The sequence below is a fragment of the Pongo pygmaeus genome, chromosome 7 (genome assembly GCF_028885625.2).
Source record: "Pongo pygmaeus isolate AG05252 chromosome 7, NHGRI_mPonPyg2-v2.0_pri, whole genome shotgun sequence".
Classification (NCBI taxonomy): Eukaryota; Metazoa; Chordata; class Mammalia; order Primates; family Hominidae; genus Pongo; species Pongo pygmaeus.
The window spans coordinates 108,978,183-108,997,859 of NC_072380.2; the positions used below are offsets into that span (position 1 = coordinate 108,978,183).

A 19,677-nucleotide genomic window follows, 5' to 3' on the forward strand; every position below is an offset into this window, starting at 1 on the left:
TGGGCTGGGGTAGAAAGGCCTGCATGGCCCGAGGACCCGGGTGACTGGGGATCTCTCATCTGTAGCGGTAAAGTTCTGAGCATTGCCAGGCCTGCAAGCACTGGTAGGATTTGATGGATCCATGGGTGATTATTTAGCCTAAGCTAAGCCGTAATACCTTTGCATTCATCCCCAAGAAAGTCCTAAGTGTTTTGTTCCCTTTCTAGTAAGGGAGTGACAAAGAGAATGCCCAAGATGGCTTATAACTAGCATTGGGATGGCTGAAAGTCAGGTAAGTTTAGTGGAATGCAACAAAATAAGCCCAAGATAGGAGTTTAGATCTCCAAACTGTTTTCATTCTACTGGGTTAAGCTGTGTAGGCTTCCCTTGCAGGTATTAGTCTGTGCTCACCTATCAAATTGCTGTAAATTGTCAGGGTGCCTGAGGAAGACTGTGGCCAGAGATGTGGATTCAGACTACTGTGGGAGTGGGGGGGTAGTCACTGCAGTATGTACCTGAACAATCAGATATACAAGTATGTTTCTTAATCTCTCAACATCCTGACTCCCTTGTCTTTCCTTTCTCAGAGAGCAGAGCTGACATCTGATAAAGACATGTACCTTGACAACAGTTCCGTTGAAGAAGCTTCAGGAGTGTATCCTATTGATGACGATGACTACGCTTCTGCGTCTGGCTCGGGTAAGGTGGCTGCTTCTAAACACTGGACCTCATTCTCCAGGCATGCACGCACACACATTTTACTGCACTTACTTCAAGCAGACAGGCGGGATGCACAGTGGTTAAGGGCACGGTCTTTGGAATCAAAGGGCCTGGGTGCTAATTCTAGCTCTCTCTGCCACTTACACTGTGAGATCTTGAGAATTTATTTGCTGAGCCTCAGTTCCCTCCTTTATAAAATGGAAAGTAACAATAGTCCTTACCATAAAGTTGTTGTGAGGATTAAAAGGGAGTTGACACATCTAAAGCTCTTAGATTTGGGGGCTTGGCACATAGTGCTCTGTCAACATTAGCTTTTAATCTTATTAAGACTTTCAGAGTGATGTCATGGAAACCACCCTTCAAGAAATCCCTCAAACACTGGTTTCATAAAACCACCTACCTTATGTTAAAAATTGTAGTTGAGACCAAGAAGTTAATACGTTTTTATTCCTAGGGTATTGTAGGAGGAAAATGCAGCAGCCAAGTAAAATGATTATGTAGTGACATAATCAGATTCCTTAGTATATTATTAATAGTTATCTATTACCACTCTAAGGCTACATAATAAACCACCCCAAAACTTGGTGGCTTAAAGTAACAGTCATTCATTTAACTCATTATTCTGTAGGTTGGTGATGTAGGCTAGGCTGGTTGGGCTCCCTCACATGTCAGTGGTCAGCTGCCGGTTGAGTGTACAGCTTTAGGTTGGGTTTGCAGCTTTTGGGTACTCATATCTCTGGGGCAGCTGAGCAGACTTGGGTCCTGTTCGTGTGGTCTCTCATTCTCCAGTAGGCAAGCCATTTTTTCACAGTAACAGCAAGTAGAAGTGTGCAAAGCCTCTTGCAGCCAGGCCTTAGAACTGGGCACAGCATCACTTTTACTACATTTACTGGTTGAAGCAAGTCAGAAGGCCAGAACAGACTCCACCTCTTAGTGAAAGGATTCATAAAGTCACATTTACAGAGGATATATATACACAGAGGATTAAGGGATTCTGGTCACATTTGCAATCTACCATAATTGATGAATATTTCCCCTGTTCTCAGAATGGCCCCTGTATGAGTTCATTCTCACCCTGCTAACAACACAGGGACTGGGTAATTTATAAAAGAAAAGCGGTTTAGTTGACTCACAGTTCAGCATGCCTGAGGAGGTCCAGGAAACTTACAGTCATGGCAGAAGGGGAAACAAACATGTACTTCTTCACATGGTGGCAGCAGAGAGAAGTATGAGCCAAGAGGGGATAAGCCCATTATGAAACCATCAGATCTCGTGAGAACTCACTGTCATGAGAACAGCATGAGGGTAACTACTCCCATGAGTCAGTGATCTCCCACCAGCTCCCTCCCATGACATGTGGGGATTATGGGAACTACAATTTAAGGTGAGATTTGGGTGGGGACACAGCCAAACCATATCAACCCAAAGGAAGCTCAAAAAAAGGAAGAGCTTTCCACATACTTAATTAATAGTCAAGTGAGAAATTTGTGGTCAGCAGCATGGTAGGCAAGACTTATCCAGACCTTTTTTGCTTTAGGGTTTTTATAACAGATTCAACAGATTGTTAGATATCTATGTTCGGTATAACTTTTGTGATCAGATTGAGCTGGGCTTCAGAATGACCCAGAACAAATTAAAATCAGTTGTGTCTTTGGTAGAAATCTAGCCATGTAAGAGTGAATGTTTTAAGTTGAAAAGCAGAAAGTCTGAGAAAGACAAGAGGTGGTTGCTGACCTAGTAACAATGAGCTTACAATGCAGTCCTAATGTAAAAATAACTCTAGTTATTCTTGGGAGAGTGATATATATCACAGACTGGGTGTGAAAAGAGTTGTTCTTATTGCCCACAATTCTGTAAGTATCTTTCACTCATGGCACCTCTTTTTTTTTTTTTTAGCACCTTAAGAGTGCTTTGTAACTGTCATCTTCAATATGTCCCAGGAAATAATAACTATGGACCTTTTTTGTTCCTACTTCACAGATCTTAGAATCCAAGAGTTGTTAGTGGGGTGTAGAGGTTGGCGAAGTCATTTTGCTGATTTGCTAAGGTTGACTTTTAAGTTTAATTTAAAGAAAACAGTATGCTTAAAGTAAGTTTTCTTTAAATTAAACTTAAGGACAGTCTTAGCAAATCAACACAATGACTTTGCCAACCTCTACAGACCCCCTGCCCCCATCCAGGTAAAAGAGAGTTAGGGAGGGTCATTTGAAGTCCTGAACCCACTGATCAGATAGATCAAGCTGAGGGTTAAACATGGGCCCACACTGCTTGTGCCATGGCCCTAGCCTTAGGCAGATCACTGCTGTGAAGAAGTGAAAGAGCTTCGTTCCTGACTTTGGAAACCACCTTACACTGAGCTGGGAGTGTTGTTTTCCAGCATGAAGCAGCAGTACTTGTAACTAAAATTTGTGAAGCTTTTAACTGTGTCAGGAACTGCTCTAACCCCTATAACATGTCTGAAACGATAGATTATATTAGTATTTCGATTATTCCCACGAGAAAACCTGAGGCACAGAGAGATTCACTTGCCTCAGGTCACGCTGTTAGAAGGTAATAGAACCGAGAAAGTGAGGGAGTTGGGCGTGAGAGAGTGTTTTCTTTCATTCCTTTGCTGTTCTTCCTCCTTGTGTCATAAACCCCTTCTAGAATTACCCGGTTCCAGCTTAAAAATACCCCAGGGTTTGGCCAGTGTACCAATTGTCCCTTCTTCCATCCAGCTATCCAGTAGAAAAGCAAATGGATTGGAAGAAATGGCTGAAGGCCCAGAGGGGACTTCCTGGGCAAGGAGATAGGACTATGTTCTCTATGTGGGCTCAAGTATGGGCATAAGCAAACATGAAACCCTTCATAGGCATTTGCTGTGTGCCACACACTGTGCCATGCTCTTGGGGCACAGAGATAAGAAAGACTTGGTCTCTGTCTGTAGGGGACCAAGAGTCTAATGAAAGAAATACAAACATGAGAAATAATCATTGTGATACCTGGTGAGGGGTGACATAATATAGGAAAGGGCTGTATAACAAAAATGTAAGAGTTAAAATATAGACCTTTGGTTAAAGATGGCAGATCGAACACTACTACCTTTCAGTATGCAACTAAATTGACGATAAAAGAATTGGGCGTGAACTCATAAGGACAAACAAAACAGTAAAGGAAACAAAAGCCATGAAGTTTTGAAAGCTGGGAAGAAGATGAGCTAGTGGGGATAGACTTGGCAGGCTTCAGAAAGGCCGAGTTAGTTAGCAGTGGGGAGAGCCAAGAAGCAACCCAGTTAACACAGCAGAATCTCTTGGGACCTAGGAATTGGTGGCATTCAGTGGAGGGTGAGAGTGATGTTAAACTCAGGATGATTGGCTGGAAGTCTGTTTAAGAAATAGATCCCCTGATTCCTTTCCTCTGTCATGCAGTGAAGGGGCTCATGTTCCCTGCCCTCAGAGGGAAACCTGGAGATTTATTATCTGGAGAGGATAAAACAGAACCTGGGGGTATTTCAGGAACAGATGGGGCTGGGGGTACCTTATGTAAAACAGAGAGAATAAGTTCTTAGGTTAAGAATAATTTAATGTGGTGTGATCTCCAGTTGTCTTGTCTTCTCCCAGTCAGTTCCCAGAACACTGGCAGTCTGTCCTTTTACCCTCTGGGTAGGGGACTGGGAGGCTCTCCTCTGGGAAGCTGGACCAATTCAAAGAGAGTGGCATGGGAGCTCTCCAATGAAGCATACAGCTCTGTATTACAAAGAATAAAACTTCAATGAGAAATGAAAAATTTCAGTCAAGGGGATGATGCCCACATTTGACACACCTCTCCTGTGTGCTCAAAGCTTCTAGTCCTCTTTTTGGTGTTTCCCTCTTCAATATAAACAGGCAACCAAGGCTCCCCAGATATTTAGGAAAAACTTGTAACAAGAGAGAAAGAGAAACCCCCAAATTGGGAGAGGACAGCCACTTACAGGAAGAAGAAAATTCACAGAAAAACATAGTAAATTCAGAGAGAAAAGCAGATGTTCGAACAATGGCACAAAAACAGGATACTATAAAACAGGAATGTTCTGAGACATAAGAGTTCTTAAGAGTGTGCGACTGTCATGTCAAAAATGAAAAGCTCATTTGGAAGGTGAGAAGACACAGAGGATATTCATTCATTGAGAAAGTATTTCGTAATTACTCAGTACATGGGTTTCTAGGGACACTTCAGTAAATAAAATCTAACAGTGTTTTCTCTGGCGATAGGATAATTGTATTTATTTCTTTTGTGTTTCCAAATTAATACATGCAAATGTATTTTAAAAAGTATTATTTTTATAAGTTGTCTTAGTCCATTCAGGTTGCTATAGTAAAATACTTTAGACTGGGTAATTTATAAATTTATTGGTCTCAGTTCTGGAGGCTGGGAAGTCAAAGATCGAGGCACAGCAGATTTGGTGTCTGGTGAGGGCTTTCTGACTTCTTTTTAGATGGTGCCTTCCTGCTGCATCCTCACATGGCAAAGGGGACAAACAGTGTCCCTCAAGCCTCTTTCCAAAAGGCACTAATTCCATTCCATAAGGGCTCTGCCCCCATGACCTGCTCATCTCCTAAAGTCCCTCCTCTTATTACTATTGCATTGGAGATTAGGTTTTAACACATGGGTTTTGGGGAGACACATTCATACCATAAGTAAAAGAAAATGTTATTTTTAAAAAAGAAAATTAGGCTGGGTGTGGTGGGTCACGCCTGTAATGCCAGCAGTTTGGGAGGCTGAGGTGGGTGGATCACTTGAGGTCAGGAGTTTGAGACCAGCCTGACATGGCGAAACCCCATCTCTAATAAAAATACAAAAATCAGCCAGGCGTGGTGGCGCATGCCTGTAATCCCAGCTACTTGGGAGGCTGAGTCAGGAGAATCGCTTGAACTCGGGAGGCGGAGGTTGCAGTGAGCTGTGATCGCACCATTGCACTCCAGTCTGGGTAACAACAACACCAAAAAAAGAGAATGAGCATGGGAACATAGAGACAGAACCGGTGCCCTGATGGAGAGATGAAGGAAGGCTTCAGAGAGGGGGTGATATTGATGCTGTACTTGATAGTGTGAGCAGGAGTTTCCCAGGTGGAAACAGGCCTTGGAGTAGTCTATTTCAGACAGGGAGAACAGTAGGACCTGAACGAGGAGATACTCAGTGGGGCTCCGAGATTTCTGGTTTGAGCAAAAGAGTTAATGTTTTTAATAAAGATATTAAAAGCAGCAGAGCCATCTGAGACAGATTTCCCATCTGTCTTTTTTTTTTGAGACAGAGCCTCACTCTGTCGCCCAGGCTGGAGTGTAGTGGCGGTATTCCAGCTCACTGCAACCTCCTCCTCCCAGGTTCAAGCGATTATCCTGCTTCAGCCTCCCAAGTAGCTGGGACTACAGGCGCCCGCCACCACACCTGGCTAATTCTTTTTATTTTTAGTAGGGATGGGGTTTCACCATGTTAGCCAAGATGGTCTTGATCTCCTGACCTCATGACCCGCTGGCCTCGGCCTCCCAAAGTGCTAAGATTGCAGGCGCGAGCTACTGTGCCTGGCCCTGTCTTTAACTTTAAAAGTGCCAGCTCAAGGATTTTCTACTTTACAAATCTCTTCCCTCATACAGATTCATCCCACTTCTAGGTTGATGCTCATATTGGTAACTCTTGTGAAACAAGGGGGTCTTTAAAAGCCCTAGACTGAAATTTTTCATTTCTCATTGAAGTTTTATTCTTATTCTTTGTAAGAAAATGATTCATTGTAGGAACAAATTAAGCATATTATATGTAAAATGTTGATAGATAATTAGGTCACCTGATAAAACAGCGTTATATTTCTGGACCCATCATTATTAATGACCTATATTTACATAACAGTTTATATAGAATGCTTTAAATATGTATCATGTCTGTTAGACATGTTTCTGTGATATATATGTACCTTCGTGGGTTAGTTGTTATTAGCCCCATTTTACAGATGACGAAACCAAGACTCAAGTATTATTACTTGCCTAAGAGTACAGAGCTAATAAATGCCAGAAACAGTACTAGGTTTGTTTGCTTTCTTAATACCAAACCCTGTATTTATTCCAACATGCCCTGCCATTTCTTCTGTATAATAATGAATATATATGTTTTGAAATTAAAGGAGACAGTTGATAAATTAAGAAATGAACCAGCCAGGAGCCAGGCACAGTGCCTCATACCTATAATCTCAACACTTTGGGAGACCCAGGCAGGAGGATCCCTTGAGCTCAGGAGCTCGAGACCAACCTGGCAACATAGTTGAGACCCCGTCTCTACAAAAAAAAAATAATAATCATTTTTTTTTAAATATTAGCTGGGCACAGTGGCACATATATTTAGTTCCAGCTACTCAGGAGGCTGAAGTGAGAGGATTGCTTGAGCCCGCAATTTTGAAGCTACAGTGAGCCATGATCGCACCCCTGTACTCTGGCCTGGGTGACAGAGCAAGAAAAGAAAAAGAAAGAAGTGAACCATAGCCATCGCACGTGTTTCCAGCATGTGTTGCTTTCCCACTTGCTTATTGCATTGATACGATTCTGTGGAAAATACCCATTTTCTTTTGTTTGAGGAATTTAGAGGTATTTTTCATTTATTGTCTGAGGAAGCCTGGTTAGTTTGAGTTACAGAGTTGGAGTTTGTTTGAGTTGTTACAAATTTGACAAATGATCAACTTAAAAGGAATGTTGTATTTGGATGTCAGAAATTCTCAAATGCTATTCTAGTGAAAAGGCAACAACAACAAACAAAAATTGTGCTCAGGTAGAAAGTCACTTGTTGAACAAATACCAGATCAGAGCCTGTTATGTCTTAGACACCATGTTAGGCACTCAGGGGCCTGTTAGGAAGAAGGCAGGTACAGTGGTTCATGGAAAGGTCACAGTGGCTTGGATTGCAGTGGTGGCCCGGGAACTGTAGAATGGTGTTAAGAGTGGAGGGATAATAAGAAGATAAGATTGATAGGACTGGATAATGGATTCAAAAACAAGGTAAGGAAGAGGAAGTCAGAGTTTTGGTGTGTAGGAACAGAGGACTTCAGTCACTGCAAGGTCACACGAGGAGAAGACAAAGGGACCATGAGCTCTGGTTTGGACATGTACAGAGGTGTGTTGTACCTTTGAGTCATTCAAGTGAAAATGCCAGGAAGGCCACTGGATATGAGTCTGACTTTGAGAGGGGTGGTAAAAGCCGATGATGTAAATTTAGTTATCATCTGTGCTTAGCTCATCATTTATTGACATTGTGGACATGGATGAGGGAGAAAGTGTAGAGGAAGAAGAGGCTTAGGGACAGATCTTCAGATACTCTTTGATATTTGATGTTCAGGTAGAGGAGGATAAACCAGCAAAGGAAACTTAGAATAGCCAGAAAGGTGAGGGGGAAGCCAGGAACTCTTAGGAACCCAAAGAAATAGGGTTTGTCAGGAAGCAGATGGCACTTGACAGTGTGCAGTGGTGCTAGGAAGTTCTACTAGAGGAAGGCGATTCTGAAAAGTGCCATTGGGTGCTGTGGATACTGGTGACCTTAACAAAACAGTATTAATAGTGATGACAGGGAAAATGCTCCTGGAGGGAGTAGAATGCAGAGTAGAGAAGATGATGAGGACAAGACCTAGTGAGTATCCACCCCCATTGGAGAAATCTGCCTGTAAAACCAGGAAGAGGGCCAGGCATGGTGGCTCACGCCTGTAATCCCAGAACTTTGGGAGGCTGAAGCAGGTGGATCACAAGGTCAAGAGATCGAGACCATCCTGGCCAACATGGTGAAACCCCGTCTCTACTAAAAATACAAAAAATTAGCTGGGTGTGGTAGCATGCGCCTGTAGTCTCAGCTACTCGGGAGGCTGAGGCAGGAGAATCACTTGAACCTGGAAGGCAGAGGTTGCAGTGAGCCCAGATTGTGCCACTGCACTTCAGCCTGGCGACAGGGCGACTCCGTCTCAAAAAAAAAAAGAAACAAAACAAAAACCCAGGAGAGAGGGCAGGAACTCACATGAAATAAGGAGTCAGCCATAGGAGAGTTTTCCTGTTTGCATTTTGTTTTGCTGTGGGTTTTTTTTTTTTGGCAGAGTCTCACCCTGTCACCCAGGCTGGAATGCAATGGTGTGACCTCTGCTTACTGCAACCTCCCCCTCCGGGTTCAAGTGATTCTCCTGCCTCAGCCTTCCGAGTAGCTGGGATTACAGGTGTGCGCCACCACGCCCAGCTAAATTTTTAAATTTTTAGTAGAGACGGGGTTTCACCGTATAGGCCAGGCTGGTCTTGATCTCCTGACCTCATGATCCGCTCTCCTCGGCCTCCCAAAGTGCTGAAATTACAGGCGCGAGCCACCACACCTGACCTGTTGTGTTCTTAAAATGGAAATGGAGCATGTTTCAGTGTAGATGGGAAAAAATCTTGTCAAGCAGGGAGAGAAGGAACATGCAAGCAAAAGAAGGGCTACTTGAGTGTTCAGGATAATACTATTAAGGAAAAACTGCTAGGCTACCCACAGACACCTTTGAAATCACTTCTTCATCATGGTGAAGACCACAGGAAGCTTTGTGCTGAAGTCTTAAGGAGCCAGCATTTTGAAAGAACATGATTCCGTCAGTGTCAACGTCAGGCCATAGTGCCTGATAATGGAGGCATCTGTGTCATGATTGCCATGCTCAGTTCATCTTCGCTTACTTTTCCAGGAGCTGATGAGGATGTAGAGAGTCCAGAGCTGACAACATCTCGACCACTTCCAAAGATACCGTTCACTAGTGCTGCTCCAAAAGTGGAAACCATGACGCTGAATATACAGAACAAGATACCTGCTCAGACAAAGGTGCGTTCTATTTTCCATTGCATTGCATTGCATTATCAGGTTATTATAAACGCTCCACTTTACTGACTGTACACAACAGTCCCTTTTTTATTATTTTCTTCTTTTTGGAGCTACCCATCATGAACTATGTACGTAACAGTTCTTTTAAAAGGCCCCACTTAAAATTGTGTAAGGACAAAGGGTCTTCAGGTGGTGTTATAAATGGCTCTTCCTTACTCTTTTTGATCATTTTGGCATTTACCCACTTATAATTTCTGTCATCCAGGCTCAAATTATATACAACTATTTTTCACATGGCCCTCCTTCTTAAGGAACATCTGAAGCCCAGTTAAGAAGTAAAGCCCTGTTTCTTTGGTTTCCTGGTTTGTAGGTTATGTAATTAGAAGACTCCAGGTCACGTCCTGAGGTGGTCCTAGTCTCACTAAGTCATTTCTCAGTCTTCTTAGGCCGACCATCAGTAGTATGTAATCCTTGACCTCTCTCAATGATGATGATGAACCTGGGTACATCTGTATATATTCATTTTGAGAGCTGACTTATGAAGAATAAGGTCTTTGGCCTTAGACCTGAGTAGAGTGACCAGCTAATGAAAACTTGGAGCGTGTGATTTTGACCTCGTTAATATTGCAGTTAGCTGACCATCCACTAATAGGTAACCCACTGAAGTTAGAACATGCATATTAAAGTCTGGCAAAGACCTAAGTTTCAAATCCTGGATCCAGTCACGTTTCTTAGCTTCTGAACCCATTTCCTATGGGCCGTGAAGAAGATGAAACGTGAGTGCATGTACCATGGCACCTGAGACCTAGTCACCATTCTGTAAGCATTAATTGAATTTGGTGGAGCAGAAGAGACCAAGCCAATTCACCAAATGAGCATGTGTAATAACTGTAGTGGTAGACTTTGCAGTCAGTGCAGGGGTAACATACGGCTTAAGAAAACTTAGAAGCACAAGCATCCCCTTTTAGAGCTCACCCATCTGTTGATTAGAAATGAGATGCTGCCAAGCTCTAGCAGCAGACAGGATATGGATATGGAAGGCTGTTTGATGAAGGTGGTGACAGGCCTTCCTTGGAGTAAGAATCATCCTGTCTTCAGGCAGGAATGCATGTGGGCTTTTCTTACCCTTGCCCCAGAGTACCTTTGTTCTTCCTCCTCCTCCATCCTCCCAGTGCCTGTGACTGGAATGGTGAATGGCACCGCTGGATGGGTTTCTGCAGATGTGGAACAGCCAGGAAGCCAGCCCTGTCCAAATTGAAGTGCTCTCTGTGGGACCAAGAAGGGTCAATTACTATTAGTGGTAGACTTCACAAGCCAGGCGGTAGGAAGGCAGGGAGAGCCCTATGAGAACTGAGACCGACTCACCTGGCATGTGCTGGATCCATGCATAAAAGCTACTGTATCAATGTATCAGTTGAGTGAATGAAACAAAAAAAGAAAGGGAGAAATGAAAAGTGCAGGTGCAATTGGTGGTAGGATGACTGAATGCCTCAGAGTGTGTGTAGCACAATTATCTACTATCTACTAAAGATGCATTTGGCTCTTACCACATTTTTATTTGACCACTTCTCTTGACTAAATCTGTTGAAGTCAGAGACAATTAGGACTCACTAGCTTGAGGGAAGAAACTCTCCTGGGTGAGTTTTGGCTTGTAGTGACAGAGAGTTGTATCCTAAGCAAGACTTAATTTGACATAGAGTTCTGTCTGGTTTGTTAACAGCAATGGATTGACCACTAATTTAAGTTTTAAAAAATTGGTTTTAATTAAGTAATTGCATCAGATCAAGATAAAAAATATAGAACTTTGGCAGGTGAATTTAAAAATTAAGGAGCCCAAAAGATTTTAATAAAATTATATTCTTACTATCATTTGTGTTCAATGTAGTAATAGTAGAAATTCATCCATTTATAGGAGATTTATTGAGTGCTATTCATTATGTGTTGAACACTGTTTGCAACACTGATAATGGTAATATTGACCATGAATAACATGAATAATAATGATTAAATTTTTCATTTTGCTGTTTATGTGGTACAGCCGAATTGAACATTGCCTCTAGGATGCCATTAGTGTAGATTTTGCTTTTCAGTTGGTCTCACAGTGGCATTAATGTCACTGTTACAGATATCCTATCTAGTTTGTTGTAAATGTAAGTGAGTAAAATGCAAAAAAAAGGAATCTCGTTATTTGTTTGAGAAGAGCATCACTCATAAGCTTTTACTTCTGTTCCATTTCCATGGCATCCAAACAACCAGACATGGATGTGGCAGATCTTTACTTGGCCTCATTTAATTATCCCTGCTGTCTTTTTGCAGATTCATTTTGCACATACATTCATACAAGAGTGAAGGTATTTCAGATTAGTTCCATATTACAAAATGGTATCTTCTTAGTCAAGCCTCTGCTTCCATACGATAAAACATTTTGACTTAAAAAATGAATTTTCCACCCAGAGCCGCTTGAGGCTTGTGCACCTCCAGCTGCAGGGCGGCTCCAGTTCTGTGGAGTCCTTCAATCCCCACACTCTCAGATCCCTGGATTGTATACTTTGTTCAGCCTGCCGGATCAGAAGCTGAGTCAGAGGAAACTGAAAAGATCAACTCTCTTAAATGACTTTAGGGACTCAAAAATCGCATGGTGAAACCATATGATTTGTAATAATAATGGGACAAAGTTGATATGGATATGGATAAATTAAACTCGGTCTCTAATATTACAGTAACTACTTATGTCCATTTCATTTCTCACCAGAACTTGTTTACCTCTCTCCCTAGTCACAAACCTGAGTATTCAACCATTTGAGCTCTTCCCTTTTCTAACTTGTAATAGTAAAGCAGTACTAATGAGCAGTGAAAAGGTTTCTAGACTAGAACCCAGATAATCCATTCTCTGATCTGTTGTCTGTCTTTCCACCAGGCAGCCAATTAATGATGGGCTTTTCATGAGAAGAATAGAAAAAACTCAGGAAAAATACTGCCAATGAGCTGCTCTCTTCTGCTTTATTTTGGTACCTGAAGGCCTGGGAAGGCCTGTCGTATTTCCTTCTCTCATAGTAATAGAGAGGACTGTGACATTTTCAGTGCATATTGTGCACCAGTGAAATGAACATTTCTCTATGGCCTCTGCTTTTTGTAAGTCATGGCAGGTTGAAGTTTAGGTAGTACAGGGTTTCTTGCAATTTGGGAATGACAGTTATTCTTTATTATACTTTATTACATACCACCTTCAGTAGAAGCATAGCATTCTGCTCACTGAGACAGGGACCTATTGATCTTACATACCCTAGAGTACAAATGGATCCACCTGGTCTAGCTGATGGTCCTTCCTAGCAATGAGGGTGGCCTTAAGGTGCAGAAAAGAAGTATGATGTGGTCAGGGTCCCACAGGAGCTACTTGCACAGCCCAAGAAGGTGAGGTCTTTTCTTCTTACACTCTTTAAGCCTCTAGACTTAACTAGCAGGCCGCCATTTTGGATGAACTCTAACCTTCAGAAAGCAATCAATTGCTTTGCTGAGCCATGGTATGTTAGACTCTGTGGAGTCCTAATGAAGATGGTAGGAAGCTCTCAGGAACTTAGGAAGAGTAGTAGAGCTGAGAAGGATTATTGTCTGCAGTATTTTTTTTGAGACAGGGTCTCACTCTGTTACCCAGGCTAGAATGCAGTGGCACAATTATAGCTCACCGCAGCCTCCAGCTCCTGGGATGAAGAGATCCTCCACAGGTACACAGCCCCATGCCTGGCTAATTTTAAAAATTTTTTGGTAGAGACAAGGTCTCAGTATGTTGCCCAGGTTGGTCTCGAATGATCCTCTCACCTTGGGCTCCCTACCCAGCCACCTTTAGTCTTTAAACCTCAATGAAGTTGACAGTGTTTTCATCAGTGATGTTGGCCGACAAGAACTTCAGACGGTTAGAGAATGAACAACTCCTTTGAATGGGACTTCTCTAACCCACTGGTTCTTAAACTATGGAATTGTCTGGAGAACTTAAATAGCAATAAAAATCAGTGCCAGCTACATAGTGCCCTGTATAGCTCAGAAGTGAAGGAGTAAGGAGAACTGGGGCAGTGCTGTTGGGTTGGAGCAGTCAGAGGGAGATGGTGACCTGAAGTCAGACCAATTGAAATGGAACCTCTAGTAGTAGGCCTGTATTTTTTTTTTTAATGCCTTTCAGGTGATGTGGATCAGTGTAACCTTGGGTGATTCACATAAGATGGCCAGTGATGGTGCTGAGAGTTAGAAAGGCAACAGATAATTTCTGTGTAAATAATCCTGGGGTTTTAGTGAGGTAAAAGGTCAGAGAAGGCTTCATTAAGGACAAACAGATAGTAAAAGAAGTGCAACATTTGGACTGGGGATAGAACTGCATGAACTAGAGCAGAGTTCCCCACCCGCTTCTGGGGCCATGGACCAGTAGCGGTGGCCTGTTAGGAACCAGGCTGCGCAGCAGAGAGTGAGTGAGCATTACCACCTGAGCTCTGCCTCCTGTCAGATCAGTGGAGGCGTGCCATTCCCATAGGATCTAGGAGCGAAAACGCGATTGTGAACTGTGCGTGTTGTGCTCCTTATGAGAATCTGAGGTGGAATATTTTCATCCCCCCTCCATCCCCCCCACCTTCCCATTCATGGAAAGATTGGGGACCGCTGAACTACAGCACAGATATTAAGAATCATTTTTGATAATGAAGAGGTGGTGGAAATGGCCTCACAGGGTTTTCTACTGGGAGTAAGTGGTGGGTTAGGTGAGGACTGGAAGCTACCCAACACGTGCAGTTCTGAGGTCGATGCGGGACGGGAGCTGGGCTGTGATGTGCTGGCCACCTGAACAAAGCTGTGGAAATGAGAACCCAAGGGAAGAAGTTAATGTGAGAGCAAGATGGGAGGCAAATTGACAGTGCTGTGACATGGAAAACATGTGATAGAAAATGTGCCGAAATAGATAACTTGGGAACACCCCAAAATACAGCGCCATTAATGGGAATAGAAAAGGAAGCTGATCTGATTCAGCGGTGAATTAATTACTACTTAGACTTGATGAGTAGAGTTAAAGGTGGTACAGCCAACAGTTAATGTCCTGCAGGCTGCTGGCTTGTTGGGAATAATGCTGAGTAGAGATGCGGCTGTGAGAGGTATTCCCATAGATTTCTACTTGAGCATTGTGCAGTGTCCGAGACCCTGTGAGTGTCGTTCATTAGACAGGTGAAGAAATCAAGGTGGAGAAAAGAGGTATGATGTGATCAGGGAGGAGCTACTTGCACAATCCAAGTCCCCGGAAGTCCTGGTTCAGGGTTTGCTGAAGGTAATATGACTAGCGGGAAGCATTAGGAATAAGGCTTGGGGATTGCTCCCCACAGAGTGGGGACAGGAAAACCCCAGTCAGGCATGAGAGACTATCTGGAAAGAAACTGTTGTCATAGTGCCCTGTGTAGTTCAGAAGTAAAGAAGCAAGGAGAATTGGGGCAGTCCTGTTGGGTTGGAGCAGTCAGAGGGAGATGGTGACCTGAAGTTAGAAGAGTGGTGAGAAAGTAGAAATCTTAGGAAATGTCCACTAAAACAACCTCACCATGTCCTTAGGATTATTATGAACTCACTAGCTCTCTGACTTGCCTGATCATGCGATGGGTGTTGTGCCAAACCATGAACTACAGGGGTCCACCATGACACTCACCCATTGCTATAAACATCACACAAGTGATTATTCCAATTATTTCCTAAACTCATTCTTTGGGGGAAAAAAAAGGAATTTTGGAATGTACTCATCTATTATTTCTTCTTTCCAGCACATTTTCTTAAATCAATGTAATCTTTCCCTGTTTCCCATACCAGTCACCTGAAGAAACTGATAAAGAGAAAGTTCACCTCTCTGACTCAGAAAGGAAAACCGACCCAGCTGAAGAGGATACAAATGTGTATACTGAGAAACACTCAGACAGTCTGTTTAAACGGACAGAAGTCCTAGCAGGTGAGTAGCCTGGTGGGCGCCAGGTGGGAGGTTGCCTACGTAGGCCTCTGTTAGTCTAAGTGATATTCAAAAGTGCAGCAAAGCTTGCTGTCATCTTTCTGCTGAAAGCAATCTTGTGGGTGCTTGCTTCCAGAGCGAGAAGCAAAAGGCTCAGCAAACATTGTCTTTATTGTCTGCCAGCTCCCTCAACCTACCCCTTTGCCAGCCATCGGGCGGGGGGATAGGAGGTAGCCTAAGAGAGGGAAAGTTAACATCTGAATTGATCCAGAACAACTGGATGTAGAGAGATGGCAGAGTGTGAAGATCCATCAGTCTTGCTCAAAGGCATTCTACATTTCAAAATAAAGAGAACGAAGAGTTCTTTAGGGGAAGGCAGTTCGCATAAGTACTGCCCAAAGTTAAGAACGTTGTTTCTATTTTAACTTAATTGGATGGAAGTGCAAATATTTTAAAGGGGAAAACTTTCAAGATTTAGGAACACTTGATAGTCTCAAATCCAAGAATAGAAATAAATTTGCATGCTTTTTTCATGTATACTCTTTAAAATTTTAAGTCAATTATACTATGTTTTGTGTTGAAAAAAGCAGTTAGAAAATTAGAATATGAAATGTGAGTTCTGAAAAGACAAAAGTAGTTTTCAAGTATGGAATTAGTTAAGATCAAGGCCAGATTTTTCTTATTGAGGTTTTTGGATGGTATTATTAACACTAACCAAAGAAATCACTGTACCTTCCTGAGGAGTTTCAGATTTGCATAGTTACCAGGTTGCTTCATTGAATCCAGCTTTTTTTTTTATTGGGGTTTTCAAATTAAGCCTTTTATAAAAGTGTAAGTAGATTGGGCTTGACAATAGAGCTAATGTCTGCAACCCTTGAATCTCTTCTAAAGTAATCTTCCTTTTGGTTGTTTCAGCTGTCATTGCTGGTGGAGTTATTGGCTTTCTCTTTGCAATTTTTCTTATCCTGCTGTTGGTGTATCGCATGAGAAAGAAGGATGAAGGAAGCTATGACCTTGGAGAACGCAAACCATCCAGTGCTGCTTATCAGAAGGCACCTACTAAGGAGTTTTATGCGTAAAACTCCAACTTAGTGTCTCTATTTATGAGATCACTGAACTTTTCAAAATAAAGCTTTTGCATAGAATAATGAAGATCTTTGTTTTTTTTTTTTTTTCATTAAAGAGCCATTCTGGCACTTTAATGATAAAATCCCATTGTATTTAAAACATTTCATGTATTTCTTTAGAACAACATAAAATTAAAATTTAACATCTCCAGTGTTCTGTGAATAGCAGTGGCAAAATATTATGTTATGAAAATCCTCGATGTTCATGGAATTGGTTTAAACTTTTATGCGCAAATACAAAATGATTGTCTTTTTCCTATGACTCAAAGATGAAAGCTGTTTCATTTGTGTCAGCATGTCTCAGATTGACCTTACCAAGTTGGTCTTACTTTGTTAATTTATCTGTTGTCGCCCTCCTCTCCTCTGCCCTCCCTTCTTGTGCCCTTAAAACCAAACCCTATGCCTTTTGTAGCTGTCATGGTGCAATTTGTCTTTGGAAAATTCAGATAATGGTAATTTAGTGTATATGTGATTTTCAAATATGTAAACTTTAACTTCCACTTTGTATAAATTTTTAAGTGTCAGACTATCCATTTTACACTTGCTTTATTTTTCATTACCTGTAGCTTTGGGCAGATTTGCAACAGCAAATTAATGTGTAAAATTGGATTCTTACTACAAAACTGTTTAGTCATGTCTATCTAATCAGATCTTCTTTTGGGAGGATTTGATGTAAGTTACTGACAAGCCTCAGCAAACCCAAAGATGCTAACAGTATTTTAAGAAGTTGCTGCAGATTCCTTTGGCCACTGTATTTGTTAATTTCTTGCAATTTGAAGGTACGAGTAGAGGTTTAAAGAAAAATCAGTTTTTGTTCTTAAAAATGCATTTAAGTTGTAAACGTCTTTTTAAGCCTTTGAAGTGCCTCTGATTCTATGTAACTTGTTGCAGACTGGTGTTAATGAGTATATATAACAGTTTTAAAAAAAAAAGTTGGTATTTTATAAGCACAGACAATTCTAATGGTAACTTTTGTAGTCTTATGAATAGACATAAATTGTAATTTGGGAACATAAAAACTACTGAATAAATCATGTGGCCTAATATTGAAAATGTCACTGTTATAAATTTTGTACATTTTTGATCAAATGTACATCTCCCCTTTGCTAACGGCCATCTGCTCTCAAGGATGACATGGGTTTGATTTCTAAGTGTTCTACAGTGTCTGTAAATCAAGACCAAAGAACCTGTCAATGAGACTGTTTATTACCAGATTCACTTCTGAATTGGCCAGAGGAAATCTGAATGTATTATCCTGTGTGTGTCCAGGTAGAGATATTGGAAGGCTGCCAGGGAATTTTGAAGTTTGCAACCTTTATAGGATAGCTGATGGCAATATTAAGACAGATGCCTGCTTTTGCAAATAACTTATAAGACTATAAATTCCAAAGATCTGAAGGGGGCTTTCCTGATGTTGGTATCTAAGGCTTAGGCCTATAGATTGATTTACCTTTGAAATTGTGCTCCAAATGTCTACTGAAGCTTAACCGAAGAACTAATAAATGGACTACAATAGCTCACGTTACAGGGAAGGAGGGTAGGCAGGGAGGCTCTGTGTGTTAAAATGAGGGCCTCACTGCTTTAGGATTGAAGTGGCTGGAAAGAGTGATGCCTGGAGAAGGAGATGGAGGTATGAGGGTACCGTGGCTGGTACTTTCTGTACTGAACATTTCCTTTTTCTATTTTACCGTTAATTTTGTTTTAAACTGTGAGCCGTCCAAGTAGGAAGAAGACAGCAAACAAAGCAACGTTTCCAACATACAATTTACTTTTAATAAAGTATGAATATTTCATTTTGAGAACATTCCCTGGAATTGCCACATAATTCATTAAAAACATTTTTTTAAGCAACACTTGGAACAGTGTTTGCTTAAATCCTTAATGGCCTTAATTAATTCTCAAATTCCTGCCCCATCGCTTACAGAATCAATTCACTTTAGAGTGACTAAAAGGAAACAATAGCCTAGCTTTCTAAAGCCACGCAGTGTCCCTCAATTACAGAGGGTAGGAATGGGTATACCTCTAACTGTGCAAAGCAGAGTGAAATTCAATTCATAGAATAACAACTGCTTGGAATATCCGTGCCAGGAAAAGAAAAATTTCTGGCAAATATTTTGTCACTGCTGTAAAGCAAAATATTTGTGAAAGTGCCAAAATAAAGTCTGTCATGCCAAAAGTAAATCATTGTATAGACTGACATCCAGTTTTCTTCAACTGTACACTTTCTGCTTAGTTTTTTTTTTTAAGATGCAGTAAATAATACTATAAAAAGTGTTAGTAATGATTACTGAGTTCAGGAAAATTTTGGTAAAATGTAAATATTAAAGCCAATGTGAAAATTTCCTGTTTCCTTAACCACATGTAAATGATTTCCCTTGAGTGAATATGGCTTTGTGTTTGAGAGACTTGAAATATTCACACTGTCCCATTTTCAGCCCATAGGGGGAATAGGAAGCACTTGGGTTTTATTTTTGTTTTTCAGTTTCAGCTGCAGGTGCGTAGTACCTGAATTTCAGGATTAGGACCTGTTTAATAAAAGTGAACAAGATTATAAAAATTGCCATATCTTAAGGGTTGATAGTTTCTCATCAAATGTTTAGTGAATTTTTGTTAATGCACTTTTTTGCAAGTTAGACAAAATGTACTTGTTATGGATGTAGTCTGTTAGGTCTAGGAGAGTAAGCAAATTAAATAGAATATGATTACTTTCTTCAAGTGTCCCTAAAGAAACTACTGTGTCCTACTTCATAGTTCTAAGGAGCTTATTTCTTCAATATCTTAGACATTTTGAAACATCAAGGAAAGATGTTAGGTGAGCAAAAATATAAAACCTAGAAATATTGTGGGGTTAATTTTATAAGTGTGATCTTTATAGCATTATTATAATTTCATAAGGGGGTGGTAGAGAAAAAAATATTTTTAAACATATTTGGTAGTACCAAAAAAGGCAACGACTTTGAGCAACACTATCTCTAATGTGAATTTCTAAATTCTAAGCCCGCAACAGACATCGGTGAGACCCTAAGAGGTTTCCAATTAAAATTAAGCCAGATGATAAATGGAGTAATCTGAAGT

The 19,677-nt window shown here is 41.3% G+C and overlaps 1 protein-coding gene across 1 annotated transcript in view; it reads left to right on the plus strand.

The window, feature by feature from the left end:
* SDC2 (syndecan 2) overlaps nucleotides 1-18,783 on the plus strand; it is a 115,817-nt gene extending 97,034 nt beyond the window's left edge. The window contains exons 2-5 of the mRNA XM_054497682.2: nucleotides 567-678; nucleotides 9,383-9,516; nucleotides 15,343-15,478; nucleotides 16,391-18,783. Coding sequence (XP_054353657.2) covers nucleotides 567-678; nucleotides 9,383-9,516; nucleotides 15,343-15,478; nucleotides 16,391-16,554 — 546 coding nt within the window. The 3' untranslated portion in view covers nucleotides 16,555-18,783. The remainder of the gene's footprint in view (nucleotides 1-566; nucleotides 679-9,382; nucleotides 9,517-15,342; nucleotides 15,479-16,390) is intronic.
* The last annotated feature ends 894 nt before the right edge of the window (nucleotides 18,784-19,677 follow it).